Source organism: Nerophis ophidion, linkage group LG16, assembly GCF_033978795.1.
Source record: "Nerophis ophidion isolate RoL-2023_Sa linkage group LG16, RoL_Noph_v1.0, whole genome shotgun sequence".
Lineage (NCBI taxonomy): Eukaryota > Metazoa > Chordata > Actinopteri > Syngnathiformes > Syngnathidae > Nerophis > Nerophis ophidion.
In genome coordinates, this window is record NC_084626.1 from 33,986,703 (window position 1) to 34,005,078 (window position 18,376).

An 18,376-nucleotide genomic window follows, 5' to 3' on the forward strand; every position below is an offset into this window, starting at 1 on the left:
GAATATAGTTAATCAGATAACTGACATCCAAAGTCATTGACAAAAGTATTGATTTTGAATCCAGAATCGAATCTGAATCAAATAGCTAACTCCAAGAATTTTTATTAAATCGAATCGTGGGGTGCCCAGAGATTCACAGTCCTAGCGTGCATCAAAACAAGTCCTGGAGGAATTGGAGGATATCTAGCCAAATTATATCTCTCCCCAAGCAACCAGGCAACCAGTCCCAATAACCCAAAATGATGCCCTCTCAGGTCTTTGAGTTCATAACACCGAAATTAATTCCGTCAGGATGCTGGTGGGAATGTTTTCCGGTGTCCATTGACATTCTCTAAGCATTATTATTGTCATTCATAGACACAATCAGTGAAGTCCTAACATGGACAGATATACCGGTACTATGCCTAGCTTTGGCTAAGTAGATGCTACCCACCTGTGCATGTCACACACAAAATAGTCATACTTTATTATCTGGCCAAGAGGATGAACCCCAGCTTACAAGATCTGGCCGGCTAACTGCTCCAGAACCAATGTACTATTTCACCATATGCAAACATGTTATTTGTTAGACTAGCAGATACTATACTATCAGTCGTTAAGTGAAAGCAGAGACGAGTGGCAGCCAAGGCAAAGGGAGGAGATAAAGATGCCAGAAAAGTTGAACAACTAGATGAGCGATATGTTTGATTAGCTTAAGGGCAAACTGTTGTCAATGGAATTCATTGACATTTTATGGAATATTTTTGATTATCAAAGTGTTTTGAAGCTTTTCATGTGGAATTATTTCCTATTTTTGCTTGAAGTACAGCTTCAGTTGTTCAACAGCCCGTGGTCTTCGTTGTGGTATTTTAGGCTTCGTATTTTCAATGGGAGACAGGTCTGGACTACAGGCAGACTGGTCTAGTACCCACACTATAAAACCATACTATTGTAACACGTGGCTTGACATTCTCTTGCTGAAATAAGCAGGGGCGTCCATGATAATGTTGCATGGATGACAACATATGTTGCTACAACACCTGTATGTACCATTCAGCATTAATGGTGCATTCACAGATGTGTAAGTTACCTATGCTTTGGGCACTAATACACCCCCATATCATTGCAGATGCTGGCTTTAGAACTTTGCTCCTAGAACAATCCAGATGTTGTTTTCCTCTTTGTTTCGAAGGACATGATGGCCACAGTTTCCAACAACTATTTGAAATGTGGACTCGTTAGACCACAGAACACGTTTCCACTTTGCATCAGTCCATCTTAGATGAGCTCAGGCCCAGCGAAGTCGGCGGCGTTTCTGGGTGTTGTTGATAAATGGCTTTCTCTTCGCATAGTATAGTTGTAACTTGCACTCACAGATGTTGTGACAAACTGTAGTTACTGGCAGTGGTTTTCTTAAGCGTTCTTGAGCCCTTGTGGTAATATCTTTTACACACTGATGTCGCTTTTTGATGCAGTACCGCCTGAGTATTGATCATCGCTTACGTGCAGTGACTTCTCCAGATTCTCTGAACATTTTGATGATGTTACGGATCGTATATTGTGAAATCGCTAAAATTCCTTGCAATTGCTCGTTGAAAAATGTTGTTCTTAAACTGTACGACAATTTGCTCAAGCATTTTTTCACAAAGTGGTGACCCCAGCCCCATCCTTGTTTGTGAATGCCTGAGCATTTCATGGAAGATGCTTTTACACCCAATCATGGCACCCACCTGTTCCCAATTAGCCTGTTCCAAATACAGTGGGGCAAAAAAGTATTTAGTCAGCCGACGATTGTGCTAGTTCTCCCACTTAAAATGATGACAGAGGTCTGTAATTTTCATCATAGGTACACTTCAACTGTGAGAGACAGAATGTGAAAAATAAATCCAGGAATTCACATTGTAGGAATTTTAAATAATTTATTTGTACATTATGGTGTAAAATAAGTATGTGGTCACTTCAAACAAGGAAGATCTCTGGCTCTCACAGACCTGTAACTTCTTCTTTAGAAGTTCTTCTGTCCTCCACTCGTTACCTGTATTAATGGCACTTGTTTGAACACGTTATCTGTATAAAAGACACCTGTTCACAGCCTCAAACAGTCAGACTCCAAACTCCACTATGGCTAAGACCAAAGAGCTGTCGAAGGACACCAGGAAAATAAATGTACACCTGCACAAAACTGGGAAGAGTGAATCTACAATAGGCAAGCAGCTTGGTGTGAAAAAATCAACTGTGGGAGCAATTATCAGAAAATGGAAGACATACAAGACCACTGATAATTTTCCTCTATCTGGGGCTCCACGCAAGATCTCATCCCGTGGGGTCAAAATGATCATGAGAACAGTGGGCAAAAATCCCAGAACCACACGGGGGGACCTGGTGTATGACCTGCAGAGACCTGGGACCGAAGTAACAAAAAATACCATCAGTAACACACTACACCGACAGGGAATCAAATCTTGCAGTGCCAGATGTGTCCCCCTGCTTAAGCCAGTGCATGTCCAGGCCCGTCTGAAGTTTTCCAGAGAGCACATGGGAGAATGTCATGTGGTCAGATAAAACCAAAATAGAACTTTTTGGTATAAACTCAACTCGTTGTGTTTGGAGGAAGAAGAATACTGAGTTGCACCCCAAGAACACCACACCTACTGTGAAGCTTGGGGGTGGAAACATCATGCTTTGGGGGCTATTTTTCTGCTAAGGGGACAAGACGATTGACCTGTGTTAAGGAAAGAATGAAAGGGGCCATGTATCGTGAGATTTTGAGCCAAAACCTCCTTCCATCAGTGAGAGCTTTGAATGGCTGACCAAATACTTATTTTCCACCATAATTTACAAATAAATTCTTTAAAATTCCTACAATGTGAATTCCTGGATGTTTTTTTTCCCATTCTGTCTCTCACAGTTGAAGTGTACCTATGACGAAAATTACAGACCTCTGTCATCATTTTAAGGGGGAGAACTTGCACAATCGGTGGCTGACTAAATACTTTTTTGCCCCACTGTAAGTGTTTGACGAGCATTCCTCAACTTTCTCAGTCTTTTTTGCCACTTGTGCCAGCTTTTCTGAAACACGGTGCAGGCATTAATTTCCAAATGTGCTAATATTTGCAAAAAAAATAAAATTTTTCAGTTTGAACGTAAAGTATCTTTTCTTTGCAGACTATTTAATTAAATATAAGTTGAAAATGATTTTCAAATCATTATATCCAGGTTTTTTTTACCATTTACACAACCTGCCAACTTCCTTGGTTTTGGGTTTTATACTTTGGATTCTTTTTTTAGGTGGCTCAAAGCTTTAGGAAAATATATGCTGTAGATTTTCTGTAAATCTTTTAGTCAGACCTTTTGTGTTTCATTTAGATTTGAACTATACAATCCCATATTATAGCAGACTTTTTAGTAGATGCCTCTGCTTGTTTTCTCATGATCCGGTATATCTTGTCCATGTGTCTGCAGAGGGAGGTACGTGTGAGGTGATTGCGGCCCACAGATGCTGTAACAAGAATCGCATCGAGGAACGCTCTCAGACCGTCAAGTGCTCCTGTTTACCAGGCAAAGTGGCCGGAACAACACGCAACAAACCTTCTTGTGTGGACGGTGAGAAAATGTCTGAACATTACTTGCTGAGCGCTTTTATGAATGGAAAAAATGTGTGAGAAGTACCTATCGACGCTTCGGGATCTATAACTTCAACTTTTTATAAGGCGTTACTCGAAGGTTTGTGATAAAAAGTACTGCATTGCATGTTTGTCTTAACTTTGTTTTGTAAGCCTTACCTTTAAACACAACTGCTTGAAAGAGACTGTTTGCAACATGCACTGTCAGACCTGGGTCAGAAATAGGACTCCAATGCAGAGGTGGGGAATAATCCTGGCTGGCTTTTATTTTGAAAAGTTCACTTTTCACCTCTTGAGTCAGGGCAATACAACAATACAACTCCCATCCCTCCAGGACCTGTTCTCACCCAGGACCAGGAGGTGTTTAGGTTGGATCACAGCTACAAAACCGCTTCATTATGAAGCTGGCAGTGGCGCATTCTTTCTGATGTTTTTTACCTATGTGGGCGTGGTCTTTCTGGCGACACTTCCTCTCCAAACTCACTTAGTAAACGATCAATGAGTCCATACAAAGCTAAGTGCCGGAGATTCAAGTATTACATGGCTGATTTACCTGTGTAAAAATTTGTCCGAGGAGGGCGGACCCTAATCAATGGTTTAGTGTGGCTGAAACGGGGCTTAGGCTAAATAATTATTCGTTTAAGGCAGGGGTAGGGAACCTATGGCTCTAGAGCCAGATGTGGCTCTTTTGATGACTGCATCTGGCTCTCAGGTAAATCTGAGCTGACATTTTCTATTTTGTTCTCGCTCGCGCTCTGGCTCCAGGCCCAACCCCGTCTCTCCTCCTGGCTGCTGCTTATAACATAGCGACAGGTGATTAGATAACAAGGCTCAGGTGGTCCATCTACGCACCTATCGCTGATTTCGAAGCCGATCCTGGCAACACCCCGCTTCGCTACAGGCCCGCAGGCCACACCCCCTCCACAGTTAGCTTCAGAACAACAATTGTATTTATTTATTTATTTATATTTACTTATCATACTCTATAAATGTTGGTCTTACTTAAAATTGCAAGTGTTTAGTTGTGTTCAGTGTTAAAAAAAAACATTACATGGCTCTTACAGAAATACATTTTAAAATATGTGGCTTCTTGGCTCTCTCTGCCAAAAAGGTTCCCGACCCCTGGTTTAAAGGGTTAAACACCTTAGTGTAGACATGGCCCAAATGATGACCGTGTGTTTTCTGACCGGAACACCAACATGGTCAATATCCGAAAAAAACAGTCTCAGAGTTTAAATACTCAACAAGTACCAGTGTCGATAAGGAGTATCCATAAAATCCTAACAATATACTACATCTTTATAAATGACAAACAAGTTTTTGTTGCTTCTCTGGGACTGCGTCTAGATCAGACCTGGGCAAATTAAGACCTGGGGGCCACATGCGGCCGTCAAGATTTTCAATCTGGCCCGCCGGACATTCTCAAATATTGTTTTTAGATCTTTAAGATGGAAACTGTAGATACCATTACGATGTGCAGTCATGTTTTCTAATGACCGTAAGTATTGAACTATACAAAGTATTTTAATGGTTGGAATCTGAGCTTTTGCATGATATACCAGTTACTATGGTCATCAAATTAGTTACTATGGTAATCTAATTAGTTACTATGGTCATTTAATTAGTTCCTATGGTAATCTACATCACAGCAGCTCAGCAGTGTGGATGGGGAGCGTTTCCACAGACGCGGATAGAGATTTTCACAACAAAGATACATCAGATTTGCGTTCATATTTCAATGTTTGTTGCATTTTTGTTGCGTTTCTCTTGATTGTAAAATATGTCGATCGAAAGGGGGTGTGACATTCATATTTTGTCAATATTCAGTGTTTTATCCTTCATAGAAAAACATGTAATTCTATTACGTTTTTTAAGGCGGTCTGTCATAACGTTTTTAGCATTCAATCAGACATTATTGTGAAGTTTTGAATTTGTGTTCCTAAAAATCAGATATACCAGCCCCCAGACACATTTTTTTCTCTAAATGTGGCCCCCGAGTCAAAATAATTGCCCAGGCCTGATGTAGATGTATGTGCACACGCTTCCTGCATGTACAGGACAAAGGTGAGTAACAAGCCTGTATACCAGACTAATTACTCGGGCCTACAAGACATTTTTATTCACTATGATCAGTATCCATATTCAAAAAATATAGCCATTCAAAAGAGATACAATACAAACTGTTAAACCACGAATGGTGTTTTTGATATATGCTTTGATTGGAAACAACACTTTTAATCAAGGTATTTCAGAAAAATTGCACTTTCTTTGACATTTGCACATCATCCAGAATCCCTTTCCTTTTTCTATGCGAATTAAATAGGGAAGAAAAATGTTAGTAAAAGGTGGCTAACAATGCAGGTAAAATCCTCTAAAAAACTTCCAAAACCCTTCCATCACTAATACATCTTGCATATGTGTATGTTATTAGTAACAGGCACATTCGTGATAACATGTAATACTTCCGGTCATTTCAAGCACTGCATTATATTTCTTTTGATTTCACAGAGCACGGCATCAAAACCCTACTTCCCTCAACACAACAACATAAAGAGCACCTTCTGTGTTTGCTACCACTTCTTGAGGGTTATCATGTAACGCTATTGTTATATGATAACAATAGCGTTGGGATGGTTGTATCTTTCAGCACCCACACTCTCCCTGAGCTTCGGAATTCAGAATAATACTCATTCCTCACATTAAAAAAATATTATTTGCGATGTCGTTTAGTTTTATGCTGTGTTCAATTTGTTAAGAGTCTATTGTATCAAGTTGGCAGCGTATCCGAGAAGGACACGTGGTAGAAAATGGATGGATTTTTAAAGTTTAAAGTCAAACTGCTTGGCTTGGTGCCACCACATTCTACAATACGAGTGAGAGTCACGCTTTATAATCCGACATTAATGTTTACTTATTATTTTTCTTCGCGAATTGCAACCAACGTTTTAATCGGCTCAGGCCGGCTACTCGGACGAGCTGCTGTCACTAGGACAGAAAAGTAGTTTCTCTGCATCATTACTTGCCATACCAATGTACAGCTTGGTTTGCATGCAGGTCATGGCATGTAAGTGGAGTATTTTCAGTGGTTTTTGGATGCTTTTCAGAGTGCTTTATAGGCAGAATAGATGAATGCCTTTTACACACATTTTTTTCGCGTCTCGTACTAGCAGTTTTTCACTATATAGAACGCACAGAAAAGGGAAAGATGTGTGTTGTCTCACATGAGGATTTTTGGATGGTGGCAAAATTCCAAGAAAGTACAGTTTTCCTTTTACTACCATTCGATCGTATGAAAAAAAAAATGTACATGATTTACTGTGCCACGCTACAGGTGTAGTAACAAGATTGTTAAACACTCACCTGGTAGTGTTGTCCCCATACTAATATTTTGGTACCTTTACCAGAATTATTTTGATACTTTTTGGCACTTTTCGATCCATTTCTAAATAAAGGGGACCACAAAAAAATTGCATTATTGACTTTATTTTAAAACAAAATCGTACGGTACATTTAACATATGTTTCTTATTGCAAGTTTGTCCTTAAATAAAATAGTGAACATACTCGACAACTTGTTTTTTATTAGTAAGTAAACAAACAAAGGCTCTTAATTTAGTTTGCTGACATACGCAGTAACATATTGTGTCATTTTACATTCCACTATTTTGTCAAAATTATTAAGGACAAGTGGTAGGAAATGAATTATTAATTTACTTGTTCATTTATTGTTAATTTCTGCTTACTTTCTCTTTTAACATGTTCTATCTACACTTCTGTTCAAATGTAATAATCATTTATTCTTCTGCTGTTTGGATGCTTTCCATTAGTTTTGGATGATACCACAGATTTGGGTATAAATCCGATACCAAGTAGTTACAGGATCATACATTGGTCGTATTCAAAGTCCTCATGTATCCATGAACATGTTTCATGAGTTTATAAACATATTATGAATAAAAAAACAAAAAAAGATATTGTGATGCCAAAAAATATCGACTTAATCATAGTATTATCGACTAAATACGTTCCTGTACTTGGTATCATTACAGTGGATGTTAGGTGTATATCGACCCATGCCGTTTGTTTACATTTTGACACTGGTGAGCTACGGTGGATAGATATATAGATAGATAGATAGATAGATAGATAGATAGATAGATAGATAGATAGATAGATAGATAGATAGATAGATAGATAGATAGATAGATAGATAGATAGATAGATAGATAGATAGATAGATAGATAGTACTTTATTGATTCCTTCAGGAGAGTTCCTTCAGGAAAATTACAATTCCAGCAGCAGTGTACAGAGTTGAGATCAATTTAAAAAAAGTAAAAAGTAAATGATGGGGGTTTAAATGGAAACAAAATAGAGAAATATTACAATAAGAATAAGAAATAAAAAGCAACAATGGGAATAAAAATATAACAGTAAAATAAGTATATAACAAGGATAAGTAAGCAGTAGTGACCATGTTATGAAAACGTTATTGAAGCATATTTAGCTATTGCTCATCCTGCAGAAATGATATTTGTAAGAAACGTATTTTATTTGTCGCCACGGAGGCAAGGATTAGTGATTCTGAAGTAGCTAAAACACTGCCTACTGCAAATGGACGTTCGCCGCTAGCTAGCTAGCCGTGTCTTAATGCACCTCTCCCTGAGGGCGTTTTAGTGTTATAACTTCACCTTTATCTTTAGTTTTTAAGCCAAAGTGTGTCCGTTCTCCCTTTTCTGTGTACAGACTGTGTCTGCTTGTAAGTACTCTGTGATTGTGCACTGCCGAACATGCTCCTCTGCTCGCAAAACCAGCAATGACACGACGTGACCACGACAGGGGGCTGAGGAACCGGTATTTTTCAGAGGCGGTATAGTACCGAATATGATTCATTAGTATCGCCGTACTATACTAATACCGGTATATCGTTTAACCCTATCACCTAGTACACTTACCACTTAACTATTACATGTTTTTTTTTCTTTTAGTCATGCTGATAATAAAATGAGCTCTACCATTAGGCAGGTAAAAGTACTGTGCTGCTGGGCATGAACAGGATGATCCAGAGCTTGTGAACACCTGAGCCAGGCGCACGTTACAGATCACATTGCCAAAGGCAGATCAAGCTGATGGAAATGAATAACTAATAAACACAAGTCAGGGAAGCTCCGGGTTAGTGCACCTGAATTACTTGAACTGTGGAAAACAATCATGCTTAGGCCCACTTGCTGGGAAAAAAAAATACAGACAGGAAGTCACGAACCTACTGAGACAGAACTGTGAAGCCCTCTTTACACTGAGGAGCTCATTTATTGCTCTCTAATCTCCATTTTTTTTCACCTCTACCTTTGCAGGATATCAAAATATTCACCGTCCTTCTTTTTGCCCCCAAAAAATATGACGCAAAAACTACTCATTATGAGTGCTGTTACATGAAGGGCCAGACAGGCCCACTCAATGCACTCCAAAGGGTTGGTTAGCCAGCTGACTCTCCAGATAATAAAGGAATATAAATTAAACATGAGACAAGGATAACACACAAAAAAAAAACTTTTCCTGGGTTGATGAGAAGCCGAGTTCTCGGTCCTTGAGATGTTCTGCTCTTTAGATTGAAACACCTGCAGGGAACATTGACAGAGTTGTGGTCATGAGTTGCAAATGAATATTCTCTTTAACAGAGTTGACCTTGTACATTGAGACGGATAGCAGACACTGACTTTTTACAATGTGATGCCCTCTGAAAATCCTTCCATAACTTATGTTCATATTTGAAGCATGCTTTGGGCTTTCTTGCGCCTCAAGCAAGCAATGTGGAACATAGAGGCTATAATATCGTGTCTTTATAAATGGCTAAATGGTGGTTCATTGGTTTGCAGTAGCACACAGGTGTTCAACTCAAGGCCCGTCACATCATTTTATATGGCCCACGAACGCCTAGCAAAATATGCATCAATGAAGTACTAAATGTTTTTGTTCTTTTCATTTTGACTCCAAAACATTTATATAATGTATGTATATATATATATGCACTAGAAATGCGTGGATAGGCAATTATATCATCCGCAACCGCATCACCAAAGTCGTCATCCACCCGCCGTCCACCCGAACCAACATTTTATCAGAACCGCAACCGCCCGCTGAAACACATCAAAGGTCGGCCACCTTTACCACTCACAGAGCTATTTAAACCTGTTTCACAGAGTAATGAAGACAATGGGAGCCGCTAACGTTCTCGCAAATATCCAATGGCGTTCATCCTGATGACAAGAATATGGGCGTGCTGTGAAACCATTGCCTTTGACACCTTCTACAACATGTACAAACCGAATGTTAGTCCGGCAACATGTTGTGTGCAGCTTCCGCAATCACACGTACAAGATTGAAAGGCATACTGGGTGATACAGAGTACACTGATGATTGTGATATAAACAACTTTAACACTTACTAATATGCGCCACGCTGTGAAGCCATACCAAACAAGAATGACAAACACATTTCGGGAGAACATCCTCACAGTAACACAACATAAACGCAACACAACAAATACCCAGAATCCTTTGTATCCATGACAAATCCTGAATATATTTTACACCCTCACACCCCCAAACCCGCCCACCTTACCGATGCACGGGGGGGGGGTTGCTGCTAGCGGGGTGTATAAAATAGTCAGGGGTCTCATGGATACAAAGGATTATGGGTATTTGTTGTGTTGCGTTTATGTTGTGTTACTGGGAGGATGTTCTCCCGAAATGTGTTTGTCAATCTTGTTTGGTGTGGCTTCACAGCGTGGCGCATATTACCAAGAGTGTTAAAATTGTTTATATCACAACCATTAGTGAAGTCTGTGTCACCCAGTATGCCTTGCAGTCGTGTGCGTGTGTCTGCGGAAGCCACACACGACATGTTGCTGGACTGACAAGCAGATCGTACATGTTGTAGAGGGCGACAAAGCCAATGGCTTCATAGCACGCCCGAATACTTATTAACTGGGAGACTGCCGGGAGTCATTCTACAGAATATTAGCGTCTCCTATTGTCTTCTTCGCTTTATGACACGGGTCTTAAATGGCTCTTTGAATGGCAAAGGATACCAATCCCAGAACCATGTATATCAAATATTTCCGGATGGTTCAAACGCCACCCGCCCGAATCTAATTAAAATCTCTTTTTCGTCATGTCACCCGCCCGACCCGCGGTTTATCCGCGGACTCCACGGATGGCACCGCAAATTGCGCATCTCTAATATGCACTGCATGCAACTGCATACATTTTAAATGTTAATATTATGCAATATTGCAACAAATAACATTATTACCACACGTGAAGGTTGCCCTCCAGGGGGTTTTTCGGACCACCAATTAACACCATGAGAACCCGGATTAGGGTTACAATACAGTTTTATTTTCTTCTCTTAACAGGTTGCTCTTCAGTAATTGTCTTTTTCCGTCCGTCTCCGTGACTCTCTCGTTTTAACTCAATCATCAATCAATCAATGTTTATTCATATAGCCCTAAATCACAAGTGCCTCAAAGGGCTGCACAAACCACAACGACATCCTCGGTTGGGCCCACATAAGGGCAAAGAAAAACTCACCCCATGTGGTACGTGATAACTATGAGAAACCTTGGAGGACCACATACATATACATTACAGTAATCGAGGCGATACGAAATAAACGCATGGATAATGATCTCAGCGTCGTTAGTGGACAAAATGGAGCACATTTTAGCGATATTACGGAGATGAAAGAAGGCTGTTTTAGTAACGCTTTTAATGTGTGATTCAAAGGAGAGAGTTGGGTCGAAGATAATGCCCAGATTCTTTACAGAGTCGCCTTGTTTAATTGTTTGGTTGTCAAATGTTAAAGTTGTATTATTAAATAGAGGTCGGTGTCTAGCAGGACCGATAATCAGCATTTCCGTTTTTTTGCCGTTGAGTCACAAAAAGTTGACGGACATCCATTGTTTAATTTCATTAAGACACGCCTCTAGCTGACTACAACTCCAGCTCCATTTCTGCTCCAGCTCCCTTCCAGCTCCAAACACTATCTCCTCCCAGCTGCTGCTTTTTAACAGAGCGACAGGTGATTAGATTACCAGGTACAGGTGGGTCGGATTTTGAAACCGGTCCTGGGAAACCCGGCTTCGCTGCATGACCACAGGCCACGCCCTCCTCCACACCATAGTTTCCACACATTTGTATTTGTTAAAATAAAGATAAATACTTCAATATCTGCTCGACTTAGGGTTTCAAAGCAAGTTGTCCATAAAATTGTACACGGTAAAAAGGACGATATATATTGCGTTAAAATTACAACTTTTTTTTTTTTTTTTTTACAGCATATTCAATTGAAAACTGTAAATTTAAAAAATCTACCACTTTTTTTCACTCTAAAAGCCACGGTTGTTACAATAAATGGAAAAATGGTACCACAGTTATTTTACGGTAACAAAGAGGCAGCTCAGTTGCCAGAATTAAAGAATAACAGTGGTCCTGTTTTTCTATTTACACTAATATGTTGACCAAACTACCTTCAATTTTACAGTAAGATGACTGTGGTACCATTTTAAAATGGTAAATAAACTGTGGGATTTTTTTCCCCATCTAATTTAATACAATGTTTACAAATGTGTAGATTTTACATTAAGAAAATGGTGACCAGATTTTTAAAGGGAAATATATAGATGTTTTATATATTTAATTTAAAAAATCCTTAAATCGCGGCCCTCTGCTGGCAGCCATAACTGCGATGTGGCCCTCAATGAAAATGTGTTTGATACCCCTGCAGTAGCATGTCCGCTTCACAGCAAGGGGCAATTTAATCTCAGATCATGAGAAAGAACTTTGTTAAAGATTTAAAGACTTGTAATCAGTTATAAAAATACACACTCATACAAGTTAGGATAAAATCAACTTTGCTGTCAGAGTTTAATAATAATGTTGTTAGAATCAATTTAGGAATGTTTAACACAACCTACGCCCCCTTGCAAAAATGCCAAACTGATATATATATATATATATATATATATATATATATATATATATATATATATATATATATATACACACATATTAGACAATATGATTTGCATGAACGGCTAGGAGACACCAAGAGTAACAAGCGGTAGAACATTTTAAATTAGAAAGGACTGATTTTTTTTAAATATTTCAATTGGAAAAAAAAATTGAAAAACATTTTTCAACTTGGGACTTCTCGTGGGCCGGATAATGGACACAGGCCGTAATTTGGGGACTCCTGGTTTATTCTATCTGGTAGCAGCAAACCTATCATAGACCACTTAACAATACAGTTAAACACAGACATCATCAAGTCTCACATTTATGCATTCACACATTTTGGAAATTAGGATATATTGATAGAATAAAGGTAAATATAGGCAAAATGTGTTTGAACATATGATATCACTTTTGCATCACATAGCACATAACAGCGATGTGTTCAAGGAAACCCGATTAAAGTTTGAAACAGAGGCGGCGTCTCTAGTTTTTAAAGACAGGGGAGTTTCAATCAGCATGAGACACACCAACAATAATCATAATCACAAAAATGATAATGTATTATTTTAACCATTAATATTCACTAATCATAATGCATATAAATCAGATCATCTCTACCTTACACTAGTGTTAAAGAGAAACTTGACAAATTTATAAACATATCAGTGAATAATGACAGATTGTATGATTATTAAAACTCACATTCTGGTTTCTATGTTAAATTTGTTGGCACTATTTTGTAAACAAAAACACCAACAACCAAAAAGCAAAACTTTTAAAACAATAAAACGTCATTAGGTCCCTAAAAGGCCTAATCATGACACTGGTTTGAAAGATTGATAAAACACATTATTGATAAAATTTATAACTGTCAGGACTTGAACTTGGAATTGTTTTGCTTCTTCCACGCAAAGGAAGATTTGCACGAGCGAGACGTGAGTGTAAGTACATGTTTAATTTATTTACACACTATAATACAATACAGGAAAACAAAGGGCGCCTACAATGGCGGATAAAAACTAGACTATACCAAAAACAAAACAGAACAATGGCATCGCTATAAACCAACGAACAAAAGACACTAACTGTGGCACAAACTAACCAAAAATTTGCACTGAGGCATAAATAAACAAATTTACGTGGCGTGATCTGAAAACAAACAGCGTGGCTAGGCATGGAGGTAGATGAGGGACAGGGAGGTGCGTGGTCATGAGGGTAGGTCGAAAGGTAGAGTTCAATACTAAGTCCGGTAAAGTTCCTAGGCCGAGGAACAGAAAGCAAAAGGGGTTAAATACTAGCTGTGATTATTGAAAACAGGTGTGAGAGCTGAGGATCGGGGCGTGACTAGGAGACCAGGTGGAAACTAATGGGTTACTATGGAAACAAACAAAACCAGGAAGTGCAAAACAGGAAACAAGAGTCCAAAAAACAAAACATAACATGATCAAACACAAAACCTGATTCACAGGCGTGACTATAACGAAGTCGGATTGTTCTCCCAGGATGCAGACGGAAACTCCGGAGGCAAGGTGCAGGTGAGACAATGATTTATTTACATAAATCATGTAGGATACAAAACAAATACAACTAGCGCGCACAAAAGCTTAGTATAAAAACGGGCAAACAAAAGGCAAAGCTTAGCTCAGGAATCATAGGAATAGACGTTGTAACTGTTGCGTGAAAGTGTGCCCGGGAGCAGGTGAACGTCCCAGACACTAGTCAGAGGCAGGTGAAACTAATTTGCACCCATGGAAACCAAAACAAACCCAGGGGCGCACAAAACAGGAACGGAGGGAGTCAAAAAAACAAACAAACACACAGGATCACGACTGAAATTAAGACAAACGGGAATAGGGTGGGTTTTCTGATCATGGAGTGTGCCTTCGACTGACTGGGCTTCCGGGTTGTTACGTTGGGGAGATTAGCACGTGCATAGAACGGCAAATATAATGATCAAAATGTAATAAAAACTAAAAGGAATGTGCACTTTACAATCAAACAGCCAGTGTGTTATCAGTACAATACTTACAGTATAAACACTTTGTGGGTCTCAACATAAGACTGACTGGCACATTCAGCTTCATAGTAAAGACAACTCTTTAAATAGGCAGAATATACACTACTGCCTTTTAACCTCACGGAATTGCAACTTCATGTAACGTTTACTAAGTAATACTTGCAAATGGGACTCAGAAAGGTAATAAGAAAACAAGATCTAACAACTGGATGGCACAGTTATCATTTTTAGCTCATTTTTAAATGTTACAATAAAAATTGGGATTGTATTTGTCAGGTTCAAACACTGATGACATCTATTAAACAGGACAAGAAGAAAATGATCAAACAGAGACAGAATTCAATTTGGCTCAATTTTGAGGAGAAACGTCTGGTCTGTACTCTTATACAGTCTCCAGTACACTCTGAAAAAAACAGGTGTACGTCTCCTCCTTTATTTAGATAGTCCATGTTTACACAACAACAGCTGTTTCGAAAGGAATGGGGGTATGTAAACAGCTCTGGTTTTTGGTCACATTAACACAAAAGAAAAAGATGCCTCGGGCTTGGGCTGGTCCTGGCTCGAGCTTGGGCAAGTTTCGGATCACAGTAGATCAGTGGTTTTCAACCATTTTTCAGTGATGTACCCCCTGTGAACATTTTTTTAATTCAAGTACCCCCTAATCAGAGCAAATAATTTTTGGTTGAAAAAAAAGAGATAAAGAAGTAAAATACAGCACTATGTCATCAGTTTCAGATTTATTCAATTGTATAACAGTGCAAAATATTGCTCATTTGTAGTGGTCTTTCTTGAATTATTTGGAAAAAAAGATATAAAAATGACAAAAAACTTGTTGAAAAATAAACAAGTGATTCAATAATGAATAAATACTTCTACACATAGAAGTAATCATCAACTTAAAGTGCCCTCTTTGGGGATTGTAATAGAGATCCATCTGGATTCATGAACTTAATTCTAAACATTTCTTCACAAAAAAGAAATCTTTAACATCAATATTAATGGAACATGTCCACAAAGTATCAAGCTGTCAACACTGAATATTGCATTGTTGCATTTCTTTTCACAGTTTATGAACTTACATTCATATTTTGTTGAAGTATTTTTCAATAAATACATTTATAAAGGATTTTTGAATTGCTACTATTATAAGATTTTTTTTTAAAAATCTCACGTACCCCTCGGCAAACCTTCGAGTACCCCCAGGGGTAATTTGAGAACCACTGCAATAGATAACCCCTCCCGTCTCCTCCTATCATACACAGCGGAATTTTACAAACCTTTGGCCTGGTGCAACAAAGACAGCTTTCATCTGTTCACTTGGAACTCAAAGAATGGAAAAAGTTGTGATAATTTACATACATTTTTCTGACGGTATTATTAAACAATTATTAACACACAACGTACCAGAAATTGGTACCGTTGTTGGTACAGTATTGGTTCAATTGCGTCCCTACTTGTAGCATACATACTGGTATTTAAACCGTGCTGATTGAAGTGTGGCAGCATACTGACTTTTCAATCAACAACAACAAAAGAAAAGCCTTTTTTCCACTTACCTGGTAGCAGCTTCTCTTGAAATGTAATCTTAACTGTGTAAAATTCAGTAAAGGATCCTACTCTGCAAGTCTTTGACATCGAGTATGCTGATTGAAGTGGGGCATCATACTGACTTTTCAATCAACAACAACAAAAGAAAAGCCTTTTTTCCACTTACCTGGTAGCAGCTTCTCTTGAAATGTAATCTTAACTGTGTAAAATTCAGTAAAGGATCCTTCTCTGCAAGTCTTTGACATCGAGTGGAAGATGATGAAAACAGCACAGTGTGTATTTTGTCATTTCACTCTCACGGGCACAAGCATGCTGAGAAAGAGTTATTCACAAAGTCATGCGTGTAAACAAAGTGATGTGCGAGTTGCTCCAGATGTACATCCCAGCAGTTTACTATGAATAAAATTCCCCCATAACGATACCGTCACACAGACCATCTGAAAAACAAAAAACAACAACAAAAAACGTGTCAGTACTCATGATCATGGACGTGTTGTCTGAATATAACAAGAACTCATGACTGCAACTGCAGAGTGAGACCTTTTTTTTTTTTTCACTGCGTCTTGAGGAAAGTTGCAAATGGAAGTTTGGGGAAAATCTGCCAAATCAAAGCAGACCTTCCAAAGATTCAGGCACCAAGGAGGAGAAGAAGAAATGGTTGCTAATACTTTTATGCCTCGTTGGATCGGCATGCTAAGAAGACAAGAAAATCTTTGCGGTCACCGGGCCAATTAGCACATATTTACAGGTGAAATTTTGGTACAAATAAAAGAGACAGCCTTACGGAGTTCAATTGTACTTCCAATAAGATGACCTATTTCTTTATCCATGGTGCCACATTTTGGTAAAAAAAAAAAATGGGCGATACCGAGAATAAAAACAATTCAATATAAAGTAAATGCAGAGCCAGTATTGCTGATACCAATATCAGAATCGGAATCTTTATTAATCCCCGAGGGGAAATTAAGATTTTCAGCACAATCCCATTCCGGAGCAGACAAACATTACAGGGAGACAGAAAAGGATTGCTGAAGGGTCTCACAAAAAAAGGTGAGAAACGGGTAATCATGAGAAAAAAATAAGTCAGTCTAAGCCTGTGCTCCTGGAGAGAGGGTCCAGACTAAGGCCGAGGGAAAAAATAAAATGTATTCAAACCCCGTTTCCATATGAGTTGGGAAATTGTGTTGGATGTTAAAATAAACGGAATACTAGGATTTGCAAATCGTTTTCAACCCATATTCAGTTGAATATGCTACAAAGACAACATATTTGATGTTCGAACTGATAAACATTTTTTTTTGTGCAAATAATCATTAACTTTAGAATTTGATGCCAGCAACACGTGACAAAGAAGTTGGGAAAGATGGCAATAAATACTGATAAAGTTGAGAAATGCTCATCAAACACTTATATGGAACATCCCACAGGTGTGCAGGCTAATTGGGAACAGGTGGGTGCCATGATTGGGTATAAAAGCAGCTTCCATGAAATGCTAAGTAATTCACAAACAAGGATGGGATGAGGGTCACCACTTTGTAAGCAAATTGTCGAATAGTTTTAGAACAACATTTCTCAACGAGCTATTGCAAGGAATTTAAGGATTTGACCATCTATGGTCCGTAAAATCATCAAAAGGTTCAGAGAATCTAGAGAAATCACTGCACGCAAGCGATGATATTAAGGACCTTTGACCCCTCAGGCGGTATTGCATCAAAAACCGACATCAGTGTGTAAAGGATATCACCACATGGGCTCAAGAACACTTCATAAAAACACTGTCAGTAACTACAGTTGGTCGCTACATCTGTAAGTGCAAGTTAAAACTCTGCTATGCAAAGCAAAACCCATTCATCAACAACACCAAGGAACGCCGCTGGCTTCACTGGGCCCGAGCTCATCTTACAGGCACAAAGTTCAAAAGGTAGCATCTGTGATGGTATGGGGGTGTATTAGTGCCCAAGGCATGGGTAACTTACACATCTGTGAAGGCACCATTAAAGCTGAATGGTCCATACAGGTTTTGGAGCAACATATGTTGTCATCCAAGCAATGCAATCATTGACGCCCCTGCTTATTTCAGCAAGACAATGCCAAGTCACATGTTACAACAGCGTAGCTTCGTAGTAAAAGAGTGCGGGTACTTTCCTGGTCCGCCTGCAGTCCAGACCTGTCTCCCATGGAAAATGTGTGGCGCA

At 38.9% G+C, this 18,376-nt stretch overlaps 1 protein-coding gene across 2 annotated transcripts in view; it reads left to right on the forward strand.

Moving 5' to 3' along the window:
• The window catches only part of LOC133535271 (chemokine-like protein TAFA-1), a 450,393-nt gene that overhangs the window by 346,787 nt on the left and 85,230 nt on the right, over window positions 1–18,376 (forward strand). For both annotated transcript variants that reach the window (XR_009802190.1, XM_061874948.1), the window contains exon 3: window positions 3,442–3,582. Coding sequence is in view for 1 of the 2 variants with exons in the window: in XM_061874948.1 (XP_061730932.1) it covers window positions 3,442–3,582 (141 nt within the window). In the remaining variant the exon portion in view is untranslated. The remainder of the gene's footprint in view (window positions 1–3,441; window positions 3,583–18,376) is intronic.